The following is a 20,566-nucleotide window of genomic DNA, read 5'->3' as shown; positions in this document are numbered from 1 at the left end:
ACAAATAAAAAAGATTATCCAAATGGTGAGAGGTTGCAGAACTCCGAGATTCAGAGATATCTGGGTGTCCTAAAGGTTAGTATGCAGACACAGCAGCTAATTAGGAAAGCTAATAGAATGTTATAATTTATTGTGAGGGGAATTGATTACAAAAGTAGGGAGGTTATGCTTCAGTTGTACAGGGCATTGGTGAGACCACATCTGAAGTATTGTGTACAGTACTGGTCTCCTTATTTAAAGAAAGGTGTAAATGCATTAGAAGCAGTTCAGAGGTTTACTAGACTAATACCAGGAATGGGCAGGTTGCTTTCGAGGAAAGGTTGGACAGGTTAGGCTTGAATCCCTGGAATTTAGAAGAGTAAGAGGCGACTTAATTGAAACCTTTAAGATCCTGAGGTCTTGAAAGGGTGGATGTGGAGAGGATATTTCCTCTTGTGGGAGAATCTAGGACTCAGGGTCAGCGTTTAAAAATAAGGGGTCGCTCATTTAAGACAGAGATGAGGAGAAATTTTCTCTCTGAGGGCTGTGAGTCTTTGGAACACTCTTTCTCAAAAGGCAGTGGTAGCAGAGCTTTTGAAACTTTTTAAGACAAAGTTAGATAGATTCGTGATTAATGAGGGGGTGAATGGTTATCGGGAGTAGGCAGGTATGTGGGGCTGAGGTTACAATCAGATCAGCCATGATCTTACTGAATGGTGGAGCAGGCTCAAGGGGCCGAGTGGCCTACTCCTGCTCCTAATTCATACGTTCGTATGCATGTTCATATGTTAGTAATTATAGGCAATTCAGTTTAACATCAGTGGTAGGTAAGATTTTAGAAACAATAATCAGGGAAAAATTTGACACATGGAGAGGTCTGAGTTGATTAACCAGCACAAATTTGTAGAAGGCAGTCAGTGCTTGACTAATCTGATTGAATTTTTTATTAAAATAACAGAGAAGGTTGATGAAGGTTGCCTATGGATTTTAAGAAAGCATTGACAAAATACCACCTGAAAGAAAGATTGAGGCTCATGGAATAGGAGGGTCAGTGTCAGCTTGTATAAAACATTAGTTAGCTTAAAGATTGAAAACAACGAGTGGTGGTAAAATGGGAGTGTTTTTTTAAAGACTGGATAACAGTATCCCCCAAGGTTCAGTGCTGGGATCACTGCTTTTATCTTGATATATATAAATGACCTGGGTATTGGAACACAGTAAAATTTCAACATTTGCCAAAGATAGTGAACTTGGACGAATGGCATACAGTGAAGATTGTAGTGTAAAGGGTTAACGTTAAGTAGGGAAATAGTCTATCTTACATCAGTGATGTAAGATCACATGACAACTGCACATAGTGAGGGATAGTTGTGTGAGAAACTGTGTGCTAAGCCTTGTCTTGTATTTAGTTAGAAGAAATGTTTAATAAAAGGTAAAGTTTACCAACAGCCTTGTCCCCAGTAATCTCCATCGATCCTGACTGAGGACAATTTAAGCTAAGACCTTGTAACAATGAAAGCAAATTGTGGCAGTGGTACAGACAACTGAAAAAGCACTGAGAAAAAGCCCAAGACTGCAGACAGAGAAAAAAAAAGCCCAACATCTGAAAAAGCAGCAAGCAAAATGGCAGTGCAGGAAAAACACCAACAGAACTCAAAGAAAGGCTACAGTGAAGAAAAGCAATGGAGAAAGTCTTACCCTTGCCAGAGTGCTTCAAACATGTGGCAGGCCCTGGTCAAGCTGAGAAGTGGCAGAACTGGTATTGTATGCTTTCCAGATACAGAACCACTTCAGGACTAGCAGAGAAGCCTAGCAATGAACAGGTCTTCTCTATGTCATAGCTGGTAGTGCAGACGACATATTGGTCAGATAGGGCATTGTTACGGCACAGCGGATGGTAAATGCTGAGCTGCTCAAATCCCAAAGGGAAACTTGAAACAATTGCCGCAAATATTTTACAATTTGTATTTTTATTTTGATGCATGTCTTGAATTCAGTAGTAATAATTCCACTGAGTCTTAGTGGTTTTTTACAAAGCTAATTTAAACATTTATTAATAAAAAAAATAATTTTAAGCACATACAGAGATCTACAAATTACTACTATGATAACTCCTAGCTTCCCTATTTAATGTAACTCCCAATTACACCTCCATTAAGGCAACAGTAAAAACAAAATAGATTTTAACAGACTCAGGCAAAACACACAATAACCTGGACAGGGATATTCGCAGCGAATTCTCTTAGATTCGGTTCCTATAGGCAGCGGCTTGGTACATAGAGGCTTTTCACACTTGTTAGATCTTAGAATGCCATCTCCTTACACAACCTCATCTCCTTTACAGGTTTCTCCCTTTTTAATATTAATCGCATGGTTCCAATATGTCTTTGGACTCTACCTTTCTAATAATAAAAATCTTTCATAATACCAATTCTATCAGTAAGCTTCGGGAAAAATAAACACACTGTTTGGCTTCTTCTGGCTAAGTGTAACATTTCACCCTCTCTTTGAAATTCAGTCTACTCTGGTCTATCAAAAAATGCAAATTTCATATTTTAAAACTTCAGCCATGTTTACTTATTTAGCATTTCAAACCTAGCTTCTCTTCTGAAACATCAAAGCTTTCAGACCAGCTGTCTTTAATTCAACGCACGCATACCATCCTGACTCCACTATTCCTACTTTAGAACAGTGACTTATAACATGTGACATGTTATAGAAGCTTTTGATACATATTTCAGTCTTAGAAGGAACACAATCATAGAAAAAGCATACTTCAATAGACATACCCAAAGACTGGGAGAGAGCGTAGATTGCTTTATTAACAGTTTATCTTGACTAGCGGAGAATTGAGAGTATGGGGCCCTGAAAGACGAATTCAGAATTGCATTGTTGTAAGAGTGTTAGAGGAGATTTTATCAGACTTTCTATGGTCGAGAGAAGGATTTAACACTTTCAAAGGCTGTGCAGTTAACAAGGCAAGTAGAAGTGAGAAAGCAAAATTGTACTGAGGTGACAAGGAGATTTTGCAGAGAAAAACGACTGACAGTGCAGTTTGTAGGACACAGAAGTAGCAGCACATCTACTCAAAAACAGTAAAAGAGCAAAGAGGGCGTAGTAGCCGCCATTACTCAGTATTCTCCCTGTTGGAGAGAAAAGGTTGCATCAGGGCAAAGAGTGTCCCGCCAAAAATGCGGAGTGTCATTCCTATAAGAGGATGACATTTTAAAGCCGTATGCCACTGCAAAAAGCTCCCAACTCAGAATTTTAAAGAGAAACCAATTAAAGTAAGTAGCAATCAAGAAACTAGAAGATGCAAAAGACAATGAAATGCCATTTTTGGGAAAAATTCCAGGATCTAGTGGGAACTATTGGAGCACAGATATTAAGGACATAAAACAAACTTGAAATTAGACACTGGAGCAGGAGTTTCATTGTTCTCAGACAGAACAACAGCTAAAGCAAGACTTCTTCCAGCCATCGACCATACAACTCCATGGTCCAGGAGACACTCAACTGAAGGTCAAGGGACAATTGACTGCTACACTTCAGTACAAAGGAAAAGAAATCACAGAAAATTTGTACATATCCAAAACCAGGAGTTTTCCCTGTAAAGCCAAAAAGCTTGCACAGGTCAACAACTCATCTATAAAGTAGAGGAATTGGGAAGCCAAGACAAAGCAAAAGAAGTCAGAACAGAATTTCCAAACTTAGGAGGTCTGGGAAAGCTGAACACAGTTTATCACATGAGACCAGATGCTACAACCAAGTATGTCCAAGGGAACCAACAAACTTCAACTGATGCACTGTCATGCATTTCTATTGAAAAGCCTGAATAGGGGGACATAAATTTTGTTAAAGGTGTGGAGTCCTAAACTTCACTGGATTTCTACCAGCAATAACAGAGGCTAAATGAAATTCAAAAGGCACAAAATGCAGATGGAGAATGCGCTCAAATTCGGGAATACTACATCAAAAGACAGCCAGAATACGTTTCAAATAATCACCATCCTGCAGCAATATTTCAAGCAATGAAGACATCTCAGTGTTGTTGATGACTTGCTGATGTATGATGACAGATCGGTGATACCTAGAGTTGTCAGACTCAAGATCCTTCACAGAATATACCAGAGATACCTGGGCATTACAAAGTGTCATGCCAGAGGGTGAAGTTCTGTTTGGTGGCCAGGGATATCAAAATCATTAGAAGAAATGATTTCAAACTGCATCACTCAAGCAATCTATTGCTAGGAGCAAAGAGAACTACTGATGGTATCCTCATTTCTGTCCAGACCGTGGAAACATCTCAGAATGGATCTTTTCAAGCTCAAAAGGAGGACATTCCTCATAGTTGTTGACTATTACTCCAGATGCTTTGAAGTCAAGTGTCTGCGTGGTCCCATCTTGGAAGCTGTCATCACGCTACTAAAATAAATTTTTGCCACACTTGGCATTCCAGACCTAGTTATTCCAGACAATGGCCCACAGTTTGCCAATGAATATTTTAAGCAGTTCACAGAAGCCTATGAATTTGTTCACAAGACTAGTTCACCCAGATACCCACAAGCTAATTGGGAGGCCAGAAGAGGAATAAGGATGGTAAAGGCTCTCCTGAAGAAAAATGACAATATGAACTTGGCACTGTTGAGCTACCGTTCCACATCACTCCAGAATGGCCTGGCTACATACGAACTCATGGGAAGATGACAGTGGGTTCAACTTCTTGCTCTTCCACACACACTTACGCCATGCCTCAAGGAGGCAGATATAGAGAGAGAGGGAGGAGGATGATGAATATTGTGCAAATCAAACCAGAAACTATAATCAACGCCATAGAGTACATAACTTACCAGAACTCCAGGCAGGGAAGTCGGTATAGATTCATGACCAAAACCACAAATGCCAGATTTTGGAATAAACACTACATCCACGATCATGTAGACACTGAAAATTGAATAGCGAGGAGAAACAGAAGCACACTCATATCTACAAGACCACCTTCAATGGAATGGACCAGTTACTCAGAAGATCATGAAGATGACTTGAACAACGAGCTGGTATTCTCTGATAATTCACATATTACTCTCGCTACTCTACAGAGTTTGAGAGGGAACATGGAGAACTTGAATCCTATACATCCTCCGAGGGAGCCGAGAACAAGGTCAGGGAGATTGACGAAACCATCATAACGCTTATCTCTGTGAACCAGGGATAAAGGCAGAGACTTCAGGGGGAGATGTAGTATAATATACTGAATAAAGTCAGAGGCTTGTGGGGGGGCGGGGGCGATGTAGTATAAAGGGCTAATGTTAAATATGTAAATAGTCTACATCAGTGTTATAAGGTCACATGACAACAGAGCAGAGTGAGGGATAGTTAAGTGTAAAGCCTGGTGCTAAGCCTTATCCTGTCTGTAGTTAGAAGAATGTTTGATAAGAGGTAAAATTTACCAACAGCCTTGCCTCCAGTAACCTCTATCAATCCTGACCAAGAACAACTTAAGCTAAGACCTACAATGATGAAAGCAGAAGAATGATATCAATCAGCTGCAAAAGGACATAGATAGGCTAGTAGAACAGGCAGACAAATGGCAGATTGAATTTTTTTTAAAAAGCGAGGTGATGCACTTTGGTAGAAGGGATAGGAAGAGGCAATATAGATTTCTAAACAATGTTCAGAAAGAGGGAGACTTGGGGTTCATGTGCATTGATTTTTGAAAGTGGCAAACATATTGAGAGAGTAAATAGCTAAGCATATGGGGTCTTGGACTTCATAAATAGAGGTACAGTATTGAGTACAAAAGTAGGAAAGTTAAGCTGAACATTTATAAATCTTAGGCTAGGGCACAACTAGAGTACTGTGCTCAGTTCTGGTCACCACACTTTAGGAAGGATGCGAGGGTCCTTAAGAGGGTGCATAGGAGATTTACCAGGATGTTCCAGGAATGAGAGAATGAGAAGTACACAGTAAGTTTGAAGAAGCTGGGTTGTTCTCCTTGGAGCAAAGGAGATTTGAGAGGAAATTTGATAAGAGGTGTACAAGATTATGACAGATTTAGATAAGGTAGACAAAGAAAATCTGTTCCCGTTAGCTGATTATACGAGAAATAGGGTACACAGATTTATGTTTATGGGCATGAGACACAGAGGGAATGTGAGGAAAAACTTTTTATTTATGCAGTGAGTGGCAATGACCTGGAACTCATTGCCTACGAGGGTGGTGGAAGCAGAGGCAATGATGTCAAAAGGAAATTGAATGGGCACTTGAGGGAAATAAACTTGCAAAGCAACAGGATTGGACTGGGGGAGCGGGACTGACTGGATTGGTCTGTAGAGTGCAGACATTGACTCACCGGGCTGAATGGGCTCCTGTGTATAATGATTCCACAACTATGCAAATTAGAAATCTGTAATTAAAAGTTGTGTCTTCTGGTAACAAAACTGTAGTATTAGTCTTATCAGTAAATTAAAAACAGTGAATCACAGAATGACCAAAGACCATCAGGTTCCAGGCCATAACCATCTGTATTTTCACAGGCTGAGAATTTCCGCCACCATCCTCTCATCAGATGTATAGCAGGAACCCCAACAACAGTGCTCAGAAAATTCCAGGTCAAAAACATAACTACCACACTAAACTAGTAGCTATATTACCACAGAAGTAATCCAGAGAGTACAACTTCAAATTCCACTCTTCGAGGATTTGAATTCAGTTTTATACATCTTCAAATAAAAGCTGGAACCAGTAAAAGTGACCACAAATCTGTCATATTGTTGACCTTGCTAATGACTCTCACATCATGAGAACAAATTTAAAAAAAAAAATTTACTCAATTGTTTTTGTTTCCTTTGGGAAAGAGTCTAAGCTCCCCCCAAATTCATCCCAAGGTGATTCAAACATAACTCCCGACTGCCTAAAGTTAATTATATCCTAAATTCTTCACCTATTATCATGTTCAGAATGGTTCCACGTGATTTATGGGCAGGGTTTCTGGATCAACAGCCCAGGAGCCTGTCAGATGGGTCAGAGCGCTGCTCATTTTACAGTTGCACCAGCACTGAGAAACTAATGAACCAGACACTGAGAACAGATCAACTAACATCCCTAACACTAACAGGATGATCCAACAGCTCACAAAGAGATTCCAGAAAAATCAAACATTATAGATTCATCAAGGAATGATACGAATGGAATCTGAGACAAAGCAAAGGAACAGAGTGCTGCTGCAAGACACTATACTGGTGGCTCCAAATTCATGGAACTTGACCATTGATCATTGTGAATGAGTGACTAATACAAAACTCATGTGATATGGGTGCACTCTGACGTTAGTACTCCCACATCTGGTGTGGGATGTTTAGTTTCTAGAGGTGGGCCCACATTCATGGTATTTTGAGAGTGAATGACGTACACATGCCCAAAGCATTTTGGGTGGGTAAATAAGGTTGTTTCAATGCACTGTTAGAGAGTAATTTACAATGTCCTTGTAGCAGTAACCTTTGTGATTAATGGGCCAGGCTGGAAAACTAAGCAAAAACAGTGGCTTCAGTAATGGTGGGGGTAATTAAGTGGAGGTAGCTACTCCACCAACCTGAACAAGGTCAAGCAGATTAGGAAGAGGATTTGCTGTGGTAAACTGGAAACAATGATCCATTCCATAGATGGCTGGCAGGAGTGAGTCTGAAGAGCGTGAACTGGGTGAGATTGATGAAGGCTCAGCACTAACAAGAGGCTGTGAGATAAGCAGACAGCACTGACCTTGTAATAACATTATTTTAATGCAGGAACACATGATCAGTTAAAGAACACATGATGCAGTACTATGAAGCTTTGCATCCAACCTCAGTCAAGTGGAATCTACATGATTAATGTGATTGGTACATCAGTTGCAAGCATAGTAAGCACTCTAGTGTGGAAAATCACACTAGCTGAAGAGAGCAATCCTACAGTACGGCGAGCCGGGAACAGAGCACAGAGTCAGCAATTTGATACAGGAGGAATTTCAGTGCCCAGGGGAAGGAGGTGCTCCTTATTATTCCTTTTCTTTTACCGCCAAGCGGCTAATAACTTCTTCTGTCTCCAAGCTAGGGGACTATACCTTGCAATTACTTTACTAATAAGTAATTTGTTTTTAAAGTAATGAAATAGACATGGCCTGACAGGTGGTGTGTGGCGATTGCAACATGTGGAAGCTGGTCTGTTCCAAAAGGCAGTCACAGCCCTTAGAATTACAGATAAATTACAGCACAGAAAGAGGCCACTCAGCTCATCATGTCTGCGCCAGCCAAAAATGAATAAAATACCAATCAGCTTAAATCCTTACCCCTGGTAATTAACCTCTCTGCTAGGTGAAAACAGGGTATCCCTGTCTACTCTATCTTGACCCTCAATCTTATACACCTCAATCAGGACACCCCTTAGCCTCCTCTGTTCTGAAGAAAACAACCTCAGCCCATCCAAACTTTCTTCATAGTTGCAATTTTCAAGCCCTGGCAACATTTTTGCATATCTCCTCTGTACTTTCTCCAGAGCAATTATGTCCTTCCTGTAATCTGATGACCAGAACTGTACACAAAATTCCAGCTGCAGCCTAACCAGCGTTTTATACAGTTCCAGCATTACATCCCTGCTTTTCTATCCAATGCCTTGCCCAATAAAGGGAAGCATTCCATATGTTTCTTTACCACCTTTTCCATCTGTCCTGCTACCTTCAGGAACCTGTGGACATGCACTCCAAGGTCTCTAACTTCCTCTACCCCTCCCATTTATTGTGTATTCTCTATGTTTGTTTGCCCTCCCTCCCCAAATGCATTACCTCACATTTCTCTGGATTGAATTCCATCTGCCACTTTTCTGCCCACTCAATTAAACCATTGATATCATTCTGGAGACAATAACTATCCTTTTCATTATCAACTACACAGCCAGTTTATGTGACATCTGCAAATTTCCCAATCCTGCCACCCAGGAAATCATTAATATATACAACAATAAGGGACCCAATACGCAGCCCTGTGGAGTGCCACTGGAAATCATTTTCCATGTGCAAAAACATCCATCAGCCATTACCCTTTGTTTCCTGTCACTGAGCCAGTTTTGGATCCAACTCGCCACATTCCCTTGTAATCCATGGGATTTCACTTTTCTGACCAGTCTGCTATGTGGGACCTTGTCAAATGCCTTACTAAAATCCATGTAGACCACATCCACTGCACTACCTTCATCAATCCTCCTTGTTACTTCCTCACAAAATTTGATTAAATTAATAAGACACGACTTGTCCCTAACAAACCCACGCTGACAATCCCCAATTAATACATTCCTTTCTAAGAGACAGTTTATCCTGTCTCTTAGAACAGATTCTAAAAATTTTCCCACCACTGAAAATCAGACTGACCGGCCTTTTCAAATAATGGTACAATATTCACAGACCTCCAATCCTCTGGTACCTCACCTGTATCTAGTCAGGATTGGAAAACAATCCTCAAGAGCATCCAATATTTCCTCCCTGGCTTCTTTAACAGCCTGGGATACATCCAACCAGCCCTGGTGATTTATCCACCTTTAAGGATGTCAGTCCCTCCCAGTACATCATCTCTCACTATGCTTACTGTATCTAATATTTCACACTCCTCCTCTAACTAGAATATCTACTTCATCCTTCTCCTTAGTGGTGAAGACAGACACAAAGTATTCATTGAGAACCCTGCCCACATCTTCAGCATCAGAGCACAAGTTACCATGTACATCTCTGATCAACCCTAACCTTTCCTTAGTTATTCTCTTGCTCTTAATGTACTGGTAAAACATCTTTGGATTTTCTTTGATTTTACCTGCCAATATTTTTTCATATCCTCTCTTTGCTTTCCTAATTACCTTTTTGACTTCACCCCTGTACTTTCTATACTCCTCCAGGCTTTCTACAATATTAAGTTTTTTGTGACTGTCATAGGCTCTCTTTTTCTGCTTTATCTTACCTTGTATGCCTGTAGATAATCAGTAGGTTCTAGATTTGGCAGTACCACCCTTTTTCTTTGTGGGGATATGTCTACACTGTGCCCGTAGAATTTCGCTTTTGAATACCTCTCGCTGGTCTGTCACTGATTTCCCTGCAAGCAGCTGTAATCAGTCCATTTTCGCCAGATCACATCTCAGCTTCATAAAATTTGTCTTTCCCCAATTTACAACTTTTACTCCCATTCTATCTTTATCCTTCTCCATAATTATACTAAATCTAACTCCTTTATGGTCACTATCTCTAAAATGGTCACACACTGCTACTTCATCTACTTGCCCAGCTTGATTTCCTAATACTAAATCTAGAATTGCATTCCCTCTTGTTGGGCTTGTTACATGCTGGATAAAAAAGTTCGCTTGAATGCAGTTCAAAAATTTTATGCCCTCTGTGCCTATTCGAATCATAGATAAGTTAAAGCACAGAAAGAGGCCATACAGCCCATCGGGTCTGTTGTAGCCGAGTTGATATTGGGGTAGTTGATGTCTGCAACAATTACTGCCCTATTGTTTTTGCACTCAGAAATTTGCCTACATATTTGCTCTTCTGTCTCCCTCTCACTATTTGGGGGTCAATAGTACACTCCTAGTAGTGTTTTTATTCCTGAGCTCAACCCATAAACTAAATGGATCATCAAATGAGGTATATTATCCCTCCCCACAGCTGTAATTGACTCTTTAACCAATAATGCCATACCCCAAACTTTTTTAGCCCACTCTCTATCCTGTCTGAAAACCCTATATATCCAAGGATGTTGAGCTGCCTTTTTTGCTATTCATTTGTGGAATGTGGGCATCACTGGCTAGGCCAGCATCTATTGCCCATACCTTGTTGCCCTTGAGAAGGTGATGGTGAGCTGCCTTCTTGAACTGCTGCAGTCCATGTAGTGTAGGTACACCCATACGCTGTAGGGGAGTTCCAGGATTTTGATCCAGCGATAGTGAAGGAACGGCGATATATTTCCAAGTCAGAACAGTGAGTGCCTTAGAGGGGAACTTCCAGGTGGTGGTGTTCCCATCTACCTGCTGCCCTTGTCCTTCTAAATGGTAGTGGTTTGTGGGTTTGGAAGGTGTTGTCTAAGGAACCTTGGTGAGTTCCTGCAGTGCACCTTGTAGATGGAACACACTGCTGACACTGTGTGTGAGTGGTGGAGGGAGTGAATGCTTGTGGATGTGGTGCCAATCAAGCAGGCTGCTTTGTCCTGGACTAAGTCAAGCTTCTTGAGTGTTGTGGGAGCTGCACCCATCCAGGCAAGTGGGGAGTATTCCATCATATTCCTGACGTGCCCTGTAGATAGTGGACAGGCTTTGGGGAGTCAGGGGGTGAGTTCCTCGTCGCACGATTCCTACCTTCTGACCTGTTGTTCTGGTCACAGTATTTATATGGCTAGTCCATTTCAGTTTCTGGTCAATGGTCAATGTCCTGCTTTAAGCCAAGCATCCGTTATAGCGATGGTATCATGCGTCTATCTGTGCCCTCAGCTCATCAGCACTATTTTCTATATGCCTTGCATTTAAATAAGTAACTTTTAACATCGCCAAGTTCCCGTGCTGTAAACCTTTTAACCTTTGCTTCTCCTGTCTTTCAGAGTCACCCGCTAATTTTCTGTCTCTTGCCCCTTACTCTGAATTTGTCCTATCTGAATCTGCCCTCAGGTTCCCATCCCCGTCAATCTAATTTAAAACCTCCCCAACAACACTAGCAAATCTCCCTGCAAGGACATTCCTCCTGCTCCTATTCGGGTGTAATCCATCTGGCTTATACAGGTCCCACCTTCCCCAGAACTGGTCCCAACACCCAGAAATCTGAAGCCCTTCCTCCTGCACCATCTCTCCAACCATGCATTCAACTGGTGGATTCTCCTATTTCTATACTCACTAGCACGTGGCCTTGGAAGTAATCCAGAGATTACTACCTTTGAGGTCCTACTTGCTAACCTCTTTCCTAACTCCCTGAACTCAGCCTGCAGGATCTCATCCCTTTTTATCTATATCAATGGTACCAATGTGAACCACGACCTCTGGCTGTGCACCCTCACCCTCCAGAATGCTCTGGAGCCACTCAGTGATGTCCATGACCCTTGCACCATGGAGGCAACATACCATCCTGGAATCACATCTGAACACAGAAGTAATAGAACGGGATAGAGATTTGGGTAAAGACAAGCAGAGTGGGACAGACAAGGATAAGAGTTTAACAGTAATATTGCATCAGTGAATGAGGTCCATGCAAATAATAGTAAAAAAAGAGATTAAAGATTCATTATCTGAATGTGCTAGTCATTCGCAATAAGATAGATGAACTAATGGCACAGAGATAAATGGTTCAACTAATCGCCATTACAGAGACATGGTTACAAAGGTGACCAAGGTTGGGAAATAAATATTCCAGGGTACACAACATTTCAAAAAGACAGGCAGAATGGAAAAGGAAGAGTAGCACCAATTGTAAAGGATGACATAAGGACTGGAGAGAGGAAGGATCCTGGCTCAGAAGACTGGAAGCAGAATTAGTATGGTTGGAGATTAGGAACAATGAATAGCAAAGGAATAAGAACGCTGGTGAGAATAGCTTACAGGCCCCCAAACAGTAGTTATACCCTGGACAGAACATTAAGCAAGAAATAATTGTAACAAAGGACCTGACCAATATATAATTTGCCGATGTACAGGCCATCACTATCTTCACTGGAAAATGTTTGGACTATTTGCTTTTTTTAGTTATTTGTTCTTAGCTGTGGGGGAACCTGGCAAGGCCCGACTTATTGCCCACCAGTATTTGCCCTGATCAGCTGGGTCATTAGAGTACCTAGGCTGGACACAACATGCTTAACTTGTCTTTTGAATTTAGTCTTAAAAGTGAGAAGATATTTTGGAGACAGAAGGAATTTAAAGTTGCATTAAAAAAATAATTGCCCTCCGTTCTTTTGTCTCAATTCACATTCCCTGGTCAAGAGATTAGCAGATTTGCTAACTCTCTGCTGCCCGACAACTGCTGTAGGAAGTACTAACACAAGTATTTTGTATCTGTCTTCACAGTGGGAGGCACAAAAAGCAAGGCATGAATAGTAAAAAACCAGGAGGCAAAAGAAATGGAAGAACTTAAAACAATTACTATCACCAGACAAAAAGTAGTAGGAAAACTAATGGGACTAAAGACTGACAAGTCCCCATGGATCTGATGACCTACATCCCAAGTCTTAGAAAAATTGGCTGCAGAGTTAGGGGATGCATTGGTTTCAAACTTCAAAAATGTCAAAATTTCCTAGATTCTGGAATGGTCACATCAGATTAGTAGTGTTATGTTTGCAGTTTTCCATTCAAGAATGGAGGGAGGAAACTTATAGGCCAGTTAATCTAACATCTATCATTGGGAAAATGTTAGAATCAATTATTAAGGAGGTAGTAGCAGGACATAGAAAATGACAATACAAATCAGGAAGCAAAATTGTGTTTGACAAATTTATTAAGTGTTCTTTGAGGATTTAACAAGCAGGATGGATAAAGAACAAATAGATGTAGTGTATTTGTATTTCCAAAAGGCATTCGATAAGGTGCCACATAAAAGGTTGCTGATGAGATTAGAGCTCATGGTGTTAGGGTGATGTATTAGCATGGATAGAGCATTGACTAACAGGAAACAGAGTCAGGAAAAATGGGTCATTTTCAGGCTGGCAAACTGTAACTAGTGGAATGCAAAGAGATCTAGTAGAGTGATGCAGGGATCAGTGCTGGAGCCTTAACTATTTACCATCTATATTAATGACTTGGATGAAAGCATCAACTGCAATGCAGCCAAATTTGCTGACAATACAAACATAGGTAGGAGAACAATTTGAGAGGAGGATACAAAGAGTCTGTAAAGAATTATAGATAGGTTAAGTGAGCAGGAAAAAAATTGGCAGATGGAGTATAAAGTGATGAAAAAAAAAAGTGAGGTCATCCCTTTGGCAGGCAGAATATTATTTAAGTGGAGACACACTGCTGAATACTGTGTTCAGAGGGATCTGGATGTCCTTGGACATGATCACAAAAAGGTTAGCATGCAGGTATAGCAAGCAATTAGGAAGGCAAATGGAGCATTGGCCTTTATTACAAGGGGATAGAGTATAAAGTAGTGAAGTCTTGCTTCAACTGTACAGGGCATTGATGAGACTGCACCCAGGATACTGTGTACAGTTTTGGTCTCCTTACTCAAGGAGGGATATACTTGCATTGGAAGTAGTTCAGAGAAGGTTCACTAGGCTGATTCTTTATGAGGAATGGTTGAGCAGGTTGGGGCTATATTCATTGGAATTTAGAAGAATGAGAAGCAATCTTAATGAAACATTAAATTCTGAGGGGGCTTTACAGGGTGGAATGCAGGGAGGATGTTTCCCCCTTGTGGGGGAATCTGGGACTAGGGGGCAGAGTTTCAAAATAATGACTCTTCTGTTTAAGACAGAGGTGAGGGGGACTTTATTCTCTCAGAAGACTGATAGTCTTTGGAATTCTCTTCCCCAGAGAGCAATGGAGGCTGGGTCATTGAATATATTCAAGGCTGAGTTAGACAGATTTTTGATTGACAAGGCAGTCAAGGGTTATGGGAAACAGGCAAGAATATGGAGTTAAGGCCGCAATCAGATCAGCCACGATCTTATTGAATGGCAGATCAGACTTGATCGGCCAAATGCCTATTCCTGCTCCAATTTCTTATGATAAGGTGCTAAAGTGGCCCCTGTTTGTTTCACCCACAACCCTTGCAATACTGAAGTGGTAGAACTCAGATTACAAACTAAACATGCATTTATGTACTGATACTGTGGCATTGAACAAGACAACTCACCTCAAAAGGTAAATCTTCGATGGTCCTTAGGAAGAATTTTGCCCTCGTCGGGCGGGCTTGTCAGGAAGCCGACTGCGATTGGGGCTGGGCTGCAATTTCATGCTGGTGGGCCAATTAAGGCCTGCCCAGCGCAAATGCTCAGCGCTGCCTGTGAGGGGGCGGAGAAGGAGGGTGACAGCGAACTTCGTGCATGCGCACGCTGGAAAAGAGCTGCCTCAGGAAGATAAGCGGTTTTCAAAATAAAAAATAAAGAACTTTAAGGTGAAAAAAAAAAGTCCCCTCATGTGGCTGTTAGGATGAAATTTTTTTTTAATGACGGATTGAAGCCTCATCCTACCCATAGATGAGGCTTCACAAAAAACGCAAAGGCTGCTTGGCCTTTTCACCTGCCCGTCCAACCATAAGGTTGGACGGGCAGCGAAAAATTTAAATCAAGTGGATTGTTAACGGCCTTATAGGCCTTTTAATTGCCAGCGGGCGTGCTGCTAACTCCTGCATACGCCCGCCGACTGGAATAATGCACGAGTGCATGATGACATCGGGACGCTCGCCCAACATCATCACGCGTCATTTTACGCTCGAATGGGTTGGGTGTGAGTCCGCCTGCTCAGTGAAAAATCCTGGCCTTAAAGACACAGACATCTCTGATAGATTGAAACAGTGGCTTGTATGCCACAACATGGGCATCACAAACTGTTAATCTGATATAAACTGACTAAGACAGACAGTGCAGTCAATAACAGCATTTCTTTGGAAAGGCAGCCTTCATTCACTCTTTCAAGGAGAAATGCTACAAATTATGAGACAAAAGCCTTCGTGTGACATCAATAATCCGTATTTAGAAATAAAATGTAACAAACTGTTGAATAAAGGAAATGCTCTCATACCAATTGGTTGCATCAGTTTGTGAAACACGACTAAGCCTTGCGGTTCGGTGAGATTTGGTGCCAGAACTTTCACATTAGCTCCTGTAAACTTGTTGGCACTGTACACAGCCTTGCCCTCCACATCAGACCAGTAGGCACGGTCCTGGGAATAAATGTTTAATCATGTCAAATATACACACAGAATTCAAGCTAAACCAGGAGACCAGTACATGTGAATTTAAAGCAGGTTAATCTAAACTGGAATTGCACTTAGAAGACCAGCCTGCACATTATATTGAGAATAATAATAATTCCACACTGGGAAAAGTCTGAGAGTAATGATTTCAACTGCACACCCTCAGCAGAAAATATGTGAACACCTAAATAATTGGCAAAAAGATCCAAACCAAAGAGGTCACGATGATTATAGCAGGGCATGCTTTTTAGAAACTTAAAGAAGGGGAGGCAGTGGCATAGTGGTATTGTCACTGGACTAGTATTCCAGAGACCCAGGGTAATGCTCTGGGAGCCCAGGTATGAATCCCACCACAGCAGATGGTGAAATTTGAACTAAAAGTCTAATGATGACCATGAAACCATTGCTGATTGTTGTAAAAACCCATTTGGTTTTAGGGAAGGAAACCTTCTGTCCTTACCTGGTCTGTATGTGACTCCAGACCACCAGCGATGTGATTGACTCTTAAAAATGCCCTCTGAAATGGCGTAGCAAGCCACTCAGTTGTCACCACCACCTTCTCAACTGCAACGAGGGATGGGCAATAAATGCTGGCCCAGCCAGAGAAGCCCACATCCCGTGAATGAATAATAAATAAAGTTGTACAATGTTACAATGAAATCTGCATTAATTTTCTTTCTCATTCATATCCTGTACCTTTCAACATTCCTTTCAAGCAACTGTCTCATTCTCTTTTATAATTAGTCTTGAGATGTTTTAACTTAGAAAGAATATACATGGAGTAATTTTGTGGATTCCAATGGCACCTGAAACCCAAATGGTTTGTATCCATAAAAAGGCCAATCGTGCCTACTGATACTCACTCAATATGCTAAACAGTGTAACCGTGAGCATGACCCTCCCTACTTCTAGCTGGTAACATTAGCTTCTGCAGAAGGCAAAAACCAAGAAAAATATTGCAGCAAAATCTCTCTTTGTATCCCTAAGACAGTCAAACAAGCTCCAAGAGACAGTTGCCATTGTACGGTGTGCTGAAATGCCCAACAGAAATAGTTCTCTATTAAATGATTCACACAACACTTTCTTTGCTGATTATTAAGTACAGGCAAATGAATCTGGGATCCTGAAAACAGTGATAATTACCTCAAACACTGCCAACCCATACGGATTTGCCAAGTACTTCTGAGAGTGAAAGACTCTACTTTGATGTTGTCCATTCAGATCAGTGTAAAACAGCTCATGGAGGCCAGAGTCGATCCAGTAAAGGCGCTTCTTAATATAGTCTGTAAATGAAGTATAGAAACTCTTAGCTTTATTGAAACTTAAATTACTACAAAATATTTTTGTTTCTTTTTTTCTTCTTCTTATGCTTCTTAAGAGTTCTGATGCCTGCCAGGTACTAGTTCCAGGTGAACCTGGACATTGAATTTCACAGACTATTTGGCTGTGTGGAGTAACACGATTGCACCTTAGTCTGTCACCTTCTGGTTCGTGGCTGCATGTTTTATAGATTTTGTTTTACCATTCACATTTCAAACATACAGTTTAATCATGTTGGAAAACAAAGTTTTTAATTTCCTGTTGGATGCGGGCATTTAAACAAAACACTTCCAGAAATCTCAGAATTTAGGAGTTTAGGCAATATTATGTGTGCAGTTCCCATTTTAAAAAAAAAGCTTTTATGTAAAAAGGATTCACAGCCACCACACAAATTTCAAACTCCCCATACGCAATAGTTGCTTGCATTATGGTGGGAGAGAATAAAGCATTTACTGGGGACTAGACCAAAGACTGAGGCAAGTGATTGAGCATTGTATTATATCAAATGAAGGGTCAAAGGCTAGACAGTTGGGGGTATGAAAGTAGTTAGAAGTGATGGGGCAAGAGGTTATTTCAGGGGCTGACAGAAGGAAATGCGGACATGGCTGGTTAGGGATACAAGGAAGTGATCAGAGATTATCTTGTCTGTGATAGAGATCATGGGAATAGAGAAACTACACAAAGTGGCAGGTTCAAGAGGGTAGCCATGAATATGGGTTAGAGGGTTTTTCTGGAGAGAGCATTAAGGGAGGACAGGAGGGAAGTGAAATCAGGAGAGAGGGAAGGCAGATTGAGGTAGAGGTGAGAAGTGGCTCAGTGCAGAGGCTAAGAGAAGAAAGGAGAGAGAATGTTTTGGTTAGAAACTCAGGGTAGAGCTTGGAATGCAGTACAAAGATTTTAAAGTAGAGGTGAGAGGAATGGAACAAAGTGAGGTGCTTGAAGGAGGAAAAGGACTGACTAAGGTATGATTTGGTGGTTAAAGGCCACATCACCATAACGTTAACTAAAATCCTAAGCAGTTACCTAAGTAACTCCAATTACAACGAGCCGAGATCACTAAGTGATAAGTCCGCAGTGGAACTAAGGCTATAGAAATGGGAATGAGCCATTCAGCCCTCGAGCCTGTTCTGCCCAAGCTTTACAGAGTGCAAAATGATCATTTTTCAAAATTCACAAAATCTGACTAAAGTATCCAGTGCTCATTGATAGTAAATTTGGTGTCTACTCCATCCATATGACTAACCTGCTCCCAACACATCTTGTTTGACACAGGTAAAATGCAAAATAATAAGGCCATCAAATGGTCAACTTCCACAGTGCATGCAATTCAAGGGAATTATAAGCCAGACATCAATGCAGCCAAATTAGTTGCTCCTAACTCGAATCAACTATAACAAAAGCTGAAGGAAGCTCTGGAAACCTCATCCAGAGATAATCTACTAGTCCTAATGACAGGCATTTTATTAAGGAACATCTGGTTGTTATTAGGATTACCTAGGCAGCAGAGAAGAGGTTTCATTAGTTTATAAGTCATTGCTTCTTTTGATCTTTTAAGCATTTTGCACCTTCTTCTATTTAACAGTTTACCTCAGTAGTTTTTCATCACTTCTGAAGATGTGAGAACTATCGACTTTTATCTTTTTAATTCTCTTTCTAATAATTTTACAACCTTTAGTCTGTGTACCATCCATTCCGCTATCTCCTGAAATAACTATAGAACTTTTACACATCACAATAAAGGGAACAACTCTCATTTACCCCTCAAAAAGGTGGGAAGAGTTTATACCAAGACCATCACTTCCCTCTCAGAATTTCACCTAGTTGCAAAGTAAATTCCAGACCCAAACCTCAAGACAGTCACAAAATATATCCATGTTAAAAGTACACTGTTATGCAACTGGAGAGAAGAGATCAAATTAACTGGGTTTTTGCTGTAAAAGTAAAGAATACCAGGAGCTGAGTGAATAACAAAATCAGGAACAACAGTCTTTAAGACAGTGACAGCTTTTGATTTTTATGACTTTTCCTACAGACACCACTTCATAAAGACTACACTAAATTCTTCAGAAACAGTGCAACAAACACCAGCTGTATGTCAGTGGAGTCTCAGTCAGAAGGTAATCAAATCCCTTCTAAAGACTTAACTTGGCTGACACTTCAGTGAGGGAATGCATCACTGTCAGAGATACTGTCTTTTGGATGAGACGTTAAACTGAGGCTCCACCTGCTCTCTCAGGAGGATGTAAAAGATCCCATGGCACTGTTCTGAAGTGGAAGGGAGTTTGCCCCATTACCTTGGCCATATCTACACCTCAACCAACATCATTAAGACAGATTATTTGATCATCATCTCATAGTTGTTTGTGGGGCCTTGCTGCACACAAATTAGCTACCACACTTCCAACTTTCCAATGGTGATTATATTTCAAACAGGTCTTCAACGGTGGTAAACTGCGGTCATTGAGGTCATGAAAGGTGCTATATAAATGCAAGTTCTTGCTCCCTTCTTGTCTCTTTATAAAGAGCCTTATAAAAGTACAGTGCAGGTTAGCACACAACCATACCCAATGCGATCCCAATAGGTTTTTCAATGCCAATGTTAACCAGTATTCTTCTGCCAACTCCATTCATCCCAGCCTTTTCAATTTTTGGTGGCTCTCCTACATCGGCCCAATATAAAAACCTGTAAGAGAGATCCTCAAAATAGTGAAATACAACAGCAGCAGACTGGAACTGTTTGACCACACATCAGTGAGTTCAATTTAAAACATACGTGAAGGCTGAGATTCAATGAGGTATCTACAGTCTGTCATGCAACTGAAGTTGATAACACACAACTAAGCAGCAATTATTTTAAAATCAAAATTATTGAACTAAATAAAAGTACTTCCACTCTTCCTTCTAAAATGAGACACTGCTGGGGAAACAACATGGAAACTTCGTAGATCAAACTCTAAATTGCAATTGATTTTAAACCAACAGCAGAGAATTTTGAATGCATCTCAGTTTCCTGGCCATGGAATGTCACCAGTTAAAGACTCTAGCAAAACTTCTAGAAGGTTTAATGAAAAAAAGTTACATTTGGAGTAGGTCACTGACCCCTTTGAGCAATTTCTACCATTCTACTAGATCATGGCTGATCTTCACATCAGCTCCATCCATCTACCTTTCCTCTATATCCCTTAATACCTTTACCCAACAAAAATCTATTAAGTTCAGTTTTAAAAATGTTTTGGGGGAGAGCTCCTGATTTCCACTACCCTTTGTGTGAAAAAGCTTCCTGTCACCACCCAGAATGGCCAAGCTCCAATTTTAGTATTGTTCTGGACTCCCCCACCAGAGGAAACATTTCTCTGTGGCAACAAT

General features: G+C 40.9%; 1 protein-coding gene across 1 annotated transcript in view; it reads right to left on the bottom strand.

Moving 5' to 3' along the window:
- LOC121287318 (very low-density lipoprotein receptor-like) overlaps positions 1-20,566 on the bottom strand; it is a 66,388-nt gene that overhangs the window by 21,041 nt on the left and 24,781 nt on the right. Inside the window, exons 7-9 of the mRNA XM_041205096.1 lie at positions 19,765-19,883; positions 17,024-17,163; positions 15,706-15,847 (exon numbers count right to left, since the gene is read on the bottom strand). Coding sequence (XP_041061030.1) covers positions 15,706-15,847; positions 17,024-17,163; positions 19,765-19,883 — 401 coding nt within the window. The remainder of the gene's footprint in view (positions 1-15,705; positions 15,848-17,023; positions 17,164-19,764; positions 19,884-20,566) is intronic.

The sequence above is a fragment of the Carcharodon carcharias genome, chromosome 14 (assembly GCF_017639515.1).
Source record: "Carcharodon carcharias isolate sCarCar2 chromosome 14, sCarCar2.pri, whole genome shotgun sequence".
NCBI lineage: Eukaryota > Metazoa > Chordata > Chondrichthyes > Lamniformes > Lamnidae > Carcharodon > Carcharodon carcharias.
The sequence above is the reverse complement of the archived record's forward strand: the minus strand, read 5'-3'. Positions and strand labels throughout refer to the sequence as shown.